This window comes from Ursus maritimus, unplaced genomic scaffold (assembly GCF_017311325.1).
Source record: "Ursus maritimus isolate PB19 unplaced genomic scaffold, ASM1731132v1 scaffold_2, whole genome shotgun sequence".
NCBI classification, from domain to species: domain Eukaryota; kingdom Metazoa; phylum Chordata; class Mammalia; order Carnivora; family Ursidae; genus Ursus; species Ursus maritimus.
The window spans coordinates 83,117,936-83,130,418 of record NW_024424452.1 but is presented as its reverse complement, the minus strand read 5'-3'; the positions used below and the strand labels follow the sequence as shown (position 1 = coordinate 83,130,418).

The window sequence follows — 12,483 nt, the reverse complement described above, 5'->3', positions numbered from 1 at the left end:
CGGTAGTAGTCACCCTTCTGGAGGGAGTTGAGGGAGGCTTCCAGAACGCTGGTAATGTTCTAGAACTCAATCTGAAAACTCAACAGACTACAGCTATGGTCTCCTAACTCTTAAGCCCATGTAGTATCCTTCAACAAAAACTGTACATTAAAAAAAGAACTGAACTGCTGTTGAAATTTGGACATGTATCGTGAGGGTAACAATCCCTTTCCTGGCCAGCCACTCGGCCAGTGTCGTAGAACAGGGAACGTGAAAAGGTTGGCCACCACAAACCCTTTACATTTTTAAACGTTTAAGTCAAAAGCTTTAAGTTCTCCATGTAATTAGCATTATCACGAAATCATAAATATTTCAAAGGAGGGACGACATTCGAAGACAATATTCAGAGGCATTTATTTCAAGAAATTATTATTTAATTTTTGGCCTTACTATGGTTTTCCTATTTTGGTGGGGACAGAGACAGAATATCAGTCTGTCACCTTATATAGATTGCCAACTAACACACCCCATGTACTTTATTCTTGGATTTGTTTTCATGTGGCCACTTGGAAATGTCTTTAATGGCTGGAAAGAAACGGAAGTGAATTACTGGATTGTGCTTAATTTAGTCTATGGGCAGAATAACTCCGTGACAGGCCAGTAAGCCTGTTGACTTCTCAATGCCAAAATGTTTCTACTTTTCTGTGGGTGTTATTTATATCGTTGTTTAGTCGATTCTAATAATATATACTTTAAACCATGTTTTTCAAACTTGCGTACTTAAGAATCACCTGGTCAAGTTGTTAAAGATGCAGATTTCTAAGCCTGTGCTCTGACCGAAGATGCAAGGTGTTTGCATTTTTGACACTCCCGATGATTCTGTGAAGATATTTTAGAGGAATGCATTTTGAGAAACCCACTTTAAGTTCGCCATCAGCAGTAGTAGCTATTTGGAAAGTGATGTTTTGACTGTGAATTGGGGAGATCTATTCCTTTGGGGATTTTTGTAGTTGTCGTTGCTGTTTATTACAAGAATTGTAACCGGTTACAGGTCATCCTTATTTAACGCGGAGGGTTTAAGTGGCTGAGCAAAGTGGATATGAGAAAGCAAATGGAGGACATTTAAAATAGAACTTAGAATTGAAGCTGCCATTAGCCCCTATCATGAGTCACATAATATTTTGCTCAGACAAAGCTGAAAGGACAGGTGAGCCTGTTATTAATTTAGGTAGGCACTCCTTAAACTACTAAAGTTTATGAGAGGTTTTACAACCCAAAGCTCCTGAAGCTATTTCTGGTACATGTGGTTTCATGTCATCTTTATGGGAGCAAAAAAAAGATCTGTATCCCACACCCGCAACATTTTTGTTTGTCAAGATTTAGACAAAAGGATGAGAGGTAAGAACGCTTTTGCCCACACGTTGCTTCTTTGCTTTACCACCTGTTTGGCTGGAACGAATCAAGGTGAAGCCGAATCAGTGATTCAATATCCAGTTACCCTATAGGCACGAATTCACAAAACCCTGAAATAAGTAGACAGGAGAAAAAAACCCCGAACAGTTCTTTTCCTGCATTTGCCTTTTTCTTCCTCCCTTGCTGTGTATCTCTAAAGCCCTGGGCTTAGCTTTGCTGTCAAAATGGACTGCTTTCCCTTTTCGGAGCTTCCACGAAGCTTTCCTTCCCTTTCCGAAGCCAACGAAGATTATAGATGATGCAGAGAAAGTGAGCTATGTGATTATTGTCATCCGATTTTAAGCTCGTGTCCTAACACTCTTTTCCATCCTGCAGCGGCTGCCACTGCTACAGATGTTTCTCAGCTCGCAGACATCAGCCGTGATGCCCTTTGAGGTGTCAGAGTTTGCAGCTGTCCGTGGTTTTCCACTGCCCCGCACCCTTTGACATCTGAACGTTGAGGTCTCTTGCTCATGACCCAAGGGGAGAAGCTCACACAGCTACCACTCTTGACCAGAGTTGTAGAATCTTGGTTGTATTTAAAAGTGAAAAGAAGAATCCAAAGTGACAGTTGAACAGGATTCTCATTTGCTTTTAAAAAAGGTCTGTCCAATCAAGCTCTCCATTGATTTGACAAAATTGATAATTGGGGATCTTATCTAAGGGATGCGATCATAATTAGGGACCTAATACTTGTTTTATGTTCATCCTTTCGCATGTGCTGATACATGTACCGTTTGCTGCCCGTCATGACCCCCCCGGAGCTATCCTCGGGCCCCTGGTCTGACCCCTGGATAGATTCTGCCACACAGCCCACCACCCCATTTCAGCAGGAAGCAGCCAGAGTGGTCATTGTCCCATTCCCTAGCGGCTGTTAGGGTTACTATTCCGGGGGGAGGAATGAGTAGGGGACAGGCGGGGCTAGGCGGGGAGATGTAGATAGGGGGCTAGGTTGATCAGGCTCACAGAAATCCCTAAAATGTGGAGGTGTGGGGAAACCAGAGATAAGGGGACAAACCAGAACATTCTGCCCTAGGCATGTGGGGTGGGTGTCTTTTTTATGATAATCACCTGTGACCAACAAAGAGTAACCAGACCTTAAAAAGGAAGTAAGCCTTTGAAGGTGTTATGACTAGTCCTTGCTCAATGGTGGTATCATTAGAGATGTGAAAAGGATTTCAGTTCCCTGGTTAGCTTTCTATAAAAGACCAGCCCTAAAGGCCTCAGTGGCAACCCTGTGGGGACCCCTCTCACTCTTGGGAGCTTTTTCTGAATGTTCACTTAATAAACTTCTATTGCTTTACTCACACACACACACACACACACACAAGTCTGCGTTGACGTTTTAATACAAAAGTGTAGTGTTGGCGTCTTGTTGTATGCTCTTTTCTTTATCATTTTGTCAGAGTTAGAATTCGCTGAGGCATATGATCGGGACAGAGCATCCAGAATAGCTTAGAAGATGCTTATCTCCCTGATTGACTTACGCTCCCTCAGTTTGCTGCATTCTTTCCCCACGTGGTTTCTCACAGGAACTTAACTTTCTGCTTTCTCCTTCTTTTTTGGCCTGAGAACACCTCTCCCTCTTCTCCTCAGATTCAAATGAAGACCAAGCCTCAAAGGCAATTTCTCCGCCTACGATTTGACTTTATTTCTGTGTAATAATCTGAGTGACTGAGTTACTAGTCACTGGCGTAGTGTATCTGCTTGTCTCCCATTTACTCCTGCCTCTAAAATTAGGCTGTTAGCATTTGACTCACTTCCATCGTTCAGATCTGCAGTGTCGTGTTCAGCTGCCTGTTAAAGCCCAACTGCTTCTTGACAGGTAGCTCCCGGCACAGAGCAGGCACCCAAATATTTGTCGAACGAATGAGTGATGTTTACTGTTTGCCTGCCTCCTCCTCCCAGACACTTCTTGTTTTCTAGATTGGTTTTTTTGCTTGGTTTTGGGTTTTCTTGTGTTTCGGGGAAACAGATGGAAAAGACCATGAGGCTGTGGGATGAAGAAGGCTACAGTTTTGTACATTTAATGTGAAATCCCAATGGAATCTTCCTTTAAATCATGTGCTGCCTTCTACCCAAAAGAGGAAAGATATTTTTCTTGATGGTCTACCACCTGCTGCTCTAAATCTGTCATTTTATTTCTGACTTGCAACCCTGAGCTCTGGCCCCACGGCAGAAACATGGGTAAGGAAAAGGAGCGTCTGCTGGTTGAGGAGGTGGGAAGAGTCGCCTTGTAGCACGCCCTTCTCTTTGGCCCATTTCCCCTTGCCTTGCTTCCTCCTCAGTCTTTTTTGTTTTCTAGTTTGTCTTCCATGGTCCTCTCAAGAGATAGAAGCATTGGGTTAGGAATTGCAATATGTAAGCGTATCAGACCAACACATTGGGTGCCTTACGCTCATGCAATATTATATGCCAGTTACAGCTCCATAAAAATAAATAATAAATAAATAAAATTCCAATAACTGCCGATTTCCTTTTCCCTAAAACAGGGTATCAAAAGTGTGAACAGGAGATGACCTATCTGTGTCAGCTAGAATGTTTGTTTAGGAATGCTGAGTCCTCGGCCGTCTGCAGCTCTACGGATCATAGGTCTTAGGGGATGAGGGTCAAAGGTCTACGTTTTTAACCAGAACCCTAGGATTTATATTGTACTCTGTTGAGACTCAGCTGTCCTCGACCAACGATGCATTAAGTCCAAGTGAGAAAATGAAATAAAAGACAATTCCAAATGCATATATCTCGTTTGCAGATCTTTCCACTTTACAATAAAAAGGCACACTTGAAAAAATGTGATCACCGCATAGAACTATGAACAGTGTTTAAAAATTAAGTGAAGGGTGTTGGTTTAATTGTTTGACCATAACTATCGTTGAAAGGTGAAGTATATTTTTAAAAATTTTTTTCTTTGAAAAGCAATCATTTGAGAACTATTATTTTTGCTTTTCCTTTGTTTTCAGTTTTTATATCTTTCTGTGTGGATCTCTGCACCACCTCTCTCTCTCTTTCTCCCTCTCCCCCCTCTCACCCCTTACATTCCTTCCTGTCTCCCTCTCTTCCTCCCCGCCCCCGCCTTACCTGCTCCTTCTATCCTTCCCCCACCTTTTCCGTATCTCTAAATCCAGCTCCTCTTTCGATAGCAATGCCTACCTTATGATCTTGTCTTTAGGATTAAGGAGCATGATGTCATTAAAAGAATGATTGTTGCAGCCAGATCTTCCTCTGAGACTTACTAACTGGATGATATTAGACAGATTGCTCAACATCTCTCGGTTCCTGTTGCCTCAACACTAAAACAGAGCATTTACCCTGTAGCGCCTTTGGGAGATTTGAACCGGACTAATGTGTGTAAAGTGCTTAACAGAGATCCTAGCAGTCATTACTCAGCTGTTGGTTTTTATGGTTATGAATTACAATGATTACATGGGAAAGGATGTGTTAAAGAGCAAAGTCGAGTCCTTAAGTTAGGAGATTTTTAAGTATTGTGATAGTTGTTAGGTTCTGAAGAGATAAAAATGAGTAAGACTTGATTGCTGCCCTCAAGTTGTTGAGTCTTGTAGGAAAAGACAGATAAATGTATAATTACATCCATAAAATATAGTGTGTGCAATGTTGTAGGATGGTGAAGGAGTCAATGGAACCACTGAGGAGGGAGTGATACGTGTTTCCACTGCTTAGTGTCAGTTGCCTTGTTGCTCTGTGTATGTATAATGGGAAGAAATTTAAATAGTTCCTTTATTTGCCATTGTTTCTTTCTATTTAAAATGGCACCCACACCATGCCCTGACTCCAGCAGGCCTTTAAGTACAAGAGAAAAAGCTGTCACTTCCTTGAGAAACTCACTTCCATCTGATTGAATACTGCTATAATAAACACAGAAATATATGTTGATCACTAATATAAATGCCAGCCCCTAAGAGTTGTTCAGTGTACAACATGTACAGCTATACAAGGCAACCTTATAACTATAAACAACATTTATCTCATACTGACTTTCATTATTTTGTTTGGCAAGTAAAGTAATTTGGATCATTTTTCTAAAGTAGACAAGCACCATGATCCTGAACCCCATGATCTTGTCACCATCATTGTCCTGGGGTGAAGGTTATACTGTAGTTAGTTGGGTGAGATTGTTCTCATTTAGCAGTTCCCCTGAGGTGTTGGCTGAACATGTCCTTTAGGCGGATAGAAGAATTCTGAGTAAAGCACCTCATAAACGATTCCTTCTCACAGGACTGTTACGATGGGCAGGAACATCATATGTAAGAAGTATCTAACCTATGATGTTCTTCCATTATAGAGTATGTTATTTTGGACCCTTTAAATATGCTCCTGCAGATTCATTAAAAATAATCTGACAACACATATTAATAAAAACAAATTAAGAATTATGAATCACATTTTTGCATCCTTCTCGCTTGTGTTTCCTGCCTACAGTTGACACTCCAGACCCGTACGTGGAACTTTTCATCTCCTCCACCCCTGACAGCAGGAAGAGAACAAGACACTTCAATAATGACATAAACCCTGTGTGGAATGAGACCTTCGAGTTTATTTTGGATCCTAACCAGGAAAATGTTTTGGAGGTCAGTGACTCATTTGCAGACCGTTAGATGGTCATCATTCATGTTGAAGTTGGTGTTTGAGCTTGTCCCTTTCGTGCCGTCTTTCTCCCCGGACAGGTGTAATTGGGGGCCAGCTGTGCAGCCTGCAGCCCTGGGCTCCAGGTGGTGCACATCAAGTGACGTGAGTGCCCAGTGGCAAACGCAAGCTAGGTAGGGCTGGGAAGAATCTCTTATCCTCCTGGTGTGCTTTGGAGAAAACAGATTTTCTGTTACAAAGAGGAAGGTCCAAGTACAACAGAAAAACAATATCGTCAATGGATTCTGACTTTAAAATAAGTTAATTTTATTAACGTTACTTTTCTAACTGAAAATAATTAACCTGAAAATAAGTTAAAATAGATCTTTCCTAAAATGGTTACATGGATTTTCTACATTAATTTATTTCTCATACTCCAAAATAGCATTTCCCCTGCGGGGGTGGGGGTAAGGTTCCATTTTTGAAAACACGATAATGACTAAGTCAATCAGGAAGAAGAAAAAGTTAATGATTGTCTTAGTAGCAAATGCGTCAGGAAGAAAAGACAAAGTATTATAACCAGTTCAATATTGAGGGCCTCACATGACTATTAAATATCATTTGAGAACTTGCATTTTTTAAGTGTGGTGGAAATTTTAGATATAATTTCCAGAGATCCAAGAGAAATTGTATTCCTGTACCCTACTTTTTAATCTCTACAGGTCACGTTAATGGATGCCAATTATGTTATGGATGAAACTCTAGGGACAGCAACGTTCCCCATTTCCTCTATGAAAGTGGGAGAGAAGAAAGAGGTTCCTTTTATTTTCAACCAAGTAAGTGACACAACAGGATTACTTTTCAACCTTATGTCAGATAAAAATCTATTTATTCTGGAATCTTATTTATTTGTTTGTTTGAATGTTTATTTTTAAAAGGGAAAATTTTGTGTTCCCTTTTACTTTTTGTCCAAACCTTTTTATTGTTCTGATACTTATAAGCTTTGATTGAAGTAGTACACTGAATAATACAGAGACATTAATCTCTGTTGTTGCTCTAAGTGAGACAATGGCTTTGGACCCCCCCCCCCCAGGAGGCCAAACAAAACTTTTGGGAGGATAAAGGAAGATGAAAATCTGAGAGGAATGGCAGAGAGAGAGAGAGAGTGAGAATGAGTGAGTGAACTCAAAAAGAATACTGTTGGGGGGCACCTGGCTGGCTCAGTCAGTTAAGCATCTGACTCTTGATTTCGGGGCTCAGGTCATGATCTCAGGGTCATGGGATCAAGACCCACATCAGGCTCCTCACTCAGCGGGGAGTCTGCTTGGGATTCTCTCTCTCTCACTCCCTCTACCTCTCCCCCCCAGAGCACACTTGCTCGCTTTCTCTCTCAAATAAATAAATAACTCTTTTTTTTTTTTTTACGAAAACTGTTGGAACATCCAGACTGTTCCAAAATTACATGTTTAGCAATAAATTAAGCCTCCGTGGAGGGATATTTCTGTCTCAAATAATCCTCAAATAATTAGGGGGGCAGCAGGAAAGGTCAGCAGGAACAGTCTTGGGATTTTGTTTTCTTTACATTGCTAGGTTTGCTGCATTTCTGAAATTTCAATAACTTAGGGATCACAAGGCCCTAGAAAGATTATTAATACAGAGCAAACACTGGATTTTGAATTTTATAAGAAACTAATTTAGACATTTCCAGTGAGAAATGTGAACAGCTGATGAACCAGTATCCAGAAGGCTGGTCCATGTATTCATTTCTTGTTGGAAGAGTCTCTGTGGTTTTGCTCGTCCTTGGAGTGACTTCAAACTGCTGTCTTCACCCAAACCTGCCTTTTCCTTAACTCTCACCTCTTTTCTGTTACTATCCAAGTGACCTCCTCCTCCTCTGAAGCCCTAAGGTAATGACCTATGGTATTCACTGGGTCTGAGTCATTTAAATTGTTTGACTTCTCGTCTCCCTTCCTCTCCCCCTCAACTAAAATCCTATAGGACAGGAATACTGGTTATGCATGCCTAATTAAGAGTCAGTACATAGTTTATATTTACCGAATGAATATATACCTAGCTAGAAACCAACTTAAGCCCAAAGGGCTGCCTGACCAGTTCATACAAGCTGGGCAGCCCGGGTGCCTTGAGGACGCTCCAGCCCCACATGCCCTGCTGACTCCTCCAGCTGCTCCAGGACACGTGTCTTCTAGATGCATGTCTTACTCCAGTGCCAAGGGATACACTGCCCATGGTTCTGCTGACTTTTTTGTTAAAGTTCTTGCATTCATCCCTCTTGCCAATGTTCGTTGAAGTCCGCTGTGTACCAGCCATGGTGCTTCGTGCAAGGAATATAAAGAAGAACAAGACACAGAAGGCTCTTCCCTCAGTTACCTCTGTGTGGGGTAGAGGTGAGGTAGGGGGTGGGATAGGAAGTGGGCAGAGGAGCCAGAAACATGTGAGAAGTGAAACCACCCTACGGTGAGATAAGCATCAATCAGGAATGTGTGGTAGGAAGACAGAAAAAAGACTGTTGTCAGAGGAAGCCCGCCGGCGCTGAATATGAGTAGGTGACTTTGACTCGGTGGAACAGTGCACATAGTGGTTAATGCTTTGGAAGCTGGGTTACTTGTGTTTAAATACCAGCTCCGTCCCTTATTATCTGTTTCATCCTGGCCAAACCACTTAGCTCTTCCATGCCTTGATTTACTCATTTGTAAAATGGAGATAATATCTCATAGGAGAGTTTATGATAACTCATTTATGATTAAATGACTTAATTTTACTTATATATAATATATCCATATAATAACATATAGTATAATTATATTACATATACCTATATTTTAAATACATTTAGATGTAATTATTTAATTATACTTTTATATAGTATATTATATAAGAGAGATTATATGTTACTTAGTTGATATATTTATTAAGTATAAACTTTATTATATATGAAATATATGGGAGGTGCCTGGATGGCTCAGTCGGTTAAGCATCTGCCTTCAGTTCAGGTCATGATCCCGGGGTCCTGGGATTGAAACCCGCTTTGGGCTCCCTGCTTAGTGGGGAGTCTGCTTCTGCCCCTGCCCCTGCTCATGCTCTCTCTCTCTTTCTCTCTCAAATAAATAAATAAAATCTTACCAAAAAATATAATAATCCTCAGTTATAGAAATACATATCAATACATACATAATTCCTGTGTATGCACAGTTGGTCTCTACGCAGAGACTGCTAGGGTTTCTCTCTCCCTCTCCATCTGCTCCTCCCCGCTCTTTCTCTCTCTCTCAAATTAATAAATAAATCCTAAAAAAAATACTGTGCGCACATGGATGCATCATACAAAATTATACTTTTCTGTAGTATTACATAAGATATGTGTTGCTAAGTTTATGTATTTATTAAGTATATAGTTTATTACATATTAAATATATAATGATGCTTGCTTATAGACATATATCACTACTGTATGCACGTGGATATATCCACACGTATTAAGCATTATATAAATGAAAAGGCATGGAGTCTTAAAAGAAGAAAGCAAGCTGGGGCCTGGCAAGTTACAAGGCCGTGCAGGTACATGTCGATGCACGGTGGGGTAAAGTTTAGAGATGGTCAGAGGCTAACATCCCGCAACCTTCGTAAGACGTGTCGCTGGGACTGGTTCTCAGTACACGTTTGTTGAGACCTTTGTAAGCATGGATTGGCTTTTCCAAAGTGTTTTCCCCCCTCTTCAGTCTGATTATGGGAGAAGGTATTGCAGGGAAACATGCATTTCCTGTCCTCCTGTCATTTCCTATGGTTAGCTGTGTAACCTCCGGGCTAAAAAAGACTTTCTACATTCCTGAATTTAAAGTAGCTTACATAATTAGTTTCTTTAGTGCGCCTGAGAAAACAGTTGGCCAAACAGCTTTTCTTCATCACTCTGTTCTTAAGAGCCCTTTGAAGTTTGTATCTAAAGGACAGTTGTTTGCGTTGCTGACCTGTGATGGTAGAGGGGAGAAAGGTAAATGCATACGGCTGCGTGGAGAACCCCTGGCATTCCCCCGATCACGTGGCGCGCCCTGTGCACGCTCTCCAGCCTCGCCTCACCTCTGCACCCCATCTTTCAGAGGAGCACAGAGTTCACCGAGGTGAGAGACTGTGAGGGAATAATGTGGGAAAAGATGTTTTTAAACAATTCTTTTATAGCAGTTTGAAACAGTAAAAAAAGCACTTGGATTTGGCAAAGAGAGAACACAGGTTTCCTGCCAAGACATTATTAACAGAAACTTCTTCAAAATTTTGTCATCCAAAAGTCAATACTGAGTCAACATAGAGTGATTTCTGTGGCCAGCAGCCAGCTAGAGAAAGAACGGGGTCTCCAAATGGAGATTGCCAGATTCCCACGGGTTTGCACTACCCACTCAGGGAATCGGGAGATCTATTCTCTCATTTTGTCTTGGTCACTAATCTCCCTCTAGAATGTTTGATTTGTCACTCTTTTTTTCTGTCTTATTTTCTTCATCTCCAAAATAGAAGTTTTGATTAACTTATTTCTAAGATCCTTTCTAATTTATAAAGTTCTGTGATCTAGAAAGAATACCTTTTCTTATATGACCATTTTCATTCAAGAATTTTTGATTCTTTCCATTTGACAGATATGGAAGCAAAACAATAATAATGCAATAATAAAAATCTTTCATTTTGTGTCCACCCAGGGATGCCACAAAAAAAAAATCTTTATTATGTGATTTTAAAATACTGACCTATCAGATTATTTTTTTAAAGATTTTATTTATCTGAGAGAGAGAGAATGAGAGAGAGAGTGAGTGTGAGCAGGGGGAGGGGCAGAGGGAGACCAGACTCCCCGCTGAGCCCGCTGAGCAAGGAGCCCGATGCAGAGCTCCATCTCAGGACTCCGGGATCATGATCCGAGCCAAAGGCAGACACTTAACCAAATGAGCCACCCAGGCGTCCAGTAGACTATTTTTTAATATGAGAATTTGAGCAGCTTAAATTTTGCAGCTTTGCTAATTTCTTAATTTAGCTTTGCTAAATGTTAAGAAAACTACAAAAAGTTCATTTTCCAGCAACTAATACTCCGTTTGGAAAGGAATAGACATTCATGTGTAAACTGATAAGTAATACAGTAAGCAGTGTCGTGAGGCATCTATTCATTAATTTACTCACTCTGTTGGGTAAATTAGGGCTGTACGCTCAGCAGGGAGTCTTGAGATTCTTTCCCTCTGCTGCTCCCACCGCTCGTGCACTTTTTCTCTAAATAAACAAATAAAATCTTAAAAAAAAAAATTACAGACACTATGCTTCACCCCTAAACACATTAGCATATCATTAGAGTTTAGTATTTATATAGTATCATTTTAAGTGCCAAATAAATAGTGTAGATAATATATACAATGCGAGTTATAAGAAGGAATTATTCATTCATTCATTTCACAGATAGCTATTAAACACGTGCTGTGTGGCAGACAGTCTTCAGGCACTACCTGTTCAGCAGTGAACAAAACAAGAAGAATCCCTCCCCTCATGGAACTTACATTCTACTTAGTAAGAGAGACAACAAACAAGATAAAAAAGTAAAAGTCACTTGTGTTAGGTAGCGATCACAGTACCCGCTAGATAAACCAGGGAAGGAGGAAGGAGGTGTTTATCTATGAATGTGAAGGGGTTTGCAAATGCGGTTCCAAAAATGTGGCTAAGAGCATCTCTGATGATATTGGGGGGGGGGGGGGGGGGCGGAAGTTACTCCGAGTAGAAAAGTCCTGCAATGGAACTTGGCCCGGCGTGCTAACAGCACTGAAGAGACTATGGCTGGAACACACACAGAGTAGTAGGGATTGTGGTAGGAGATGAGGACGGGGAGGTGAAGGGGGGTAGGGTTTCAGCAAGTTACAGTGGATATCAATAGTTTAGGCTTGTCCTTAAAGAAAGGATGGGGTTGGATCACGAACGGGGTAGAAGGCCGTTCTGGTGAAGAGGCCATCCTGAGCCTTTGCTCATAGTCGCGGGACTTGGAAGGACAAGTATGTTCAGGAAACAGTGTCTAGACCAGTGTGATGGGAGCAGAGCACTGGTGCATAAAGGAAGAAGAGGTACACAGGGGTCAAATTTGAGATGTTAGAATTTGGATGTTTCCTTACCAACAGCAGTGAGTTTTGGAAGCTTTTTGACCAGGTAATGGGGAATTTCGAGCAAACAGGATTTGGCTTCTTCCTGAGATGTGTCAGTAAGCAGCGGGTTAGTAGGTAAAGAGCCAGAGAGTGTTTCCTAGTGAAAACAAGAAGGTTGACGCAGCTTTAGCAGACTTCTTCTGTGGCTGGGACAAGTATGAAGAGTGCAGGGTCACTGAGCTACATAGGTACAGCCTAGCTTTCCCGGGTCTGCCAGAGCCGGATGGAATGATCGCTGGAGACAGTGAGGGGCGGCTGGAGCCACAGGGTGCGAAGTTACAGGGGATCTGGCTCTTCCCAA

General features: G+C 41.3%; 1 protein-coding gene across 4 annotated transcripts in view; it reads left to right on the top strand.

The window, feature by feature from the left end:
* Positions 1-12,483, top strand: part of PLA2G4A (phospholipase A2 group IVA) — a 153,444-nt gene that overhangs the window by 63,186 nt on the left and 77,775 nt on the right. For 3 of the 4 annotated variants that reach the window (XM_008696933.2, XM_040636272.1, XM_040636274.1), the window contains 2 exons: positions 5,869-6,017; positions 6,735-6,848. In XM_008696933.2, coding sequence (XP_008695155.1) covers positions 5,869-6,017; positions 6,735-6,848 — 263 coding nt within the window. Of the gene's footprint in view, positions 1-5,868; positions 6,018-6,734; positions 6,849-9,945; positions 10,143-12,483 lie in introns of those variants that run through there. The other variant, XM_040636273.1, reaches the window with a different exon arrangement.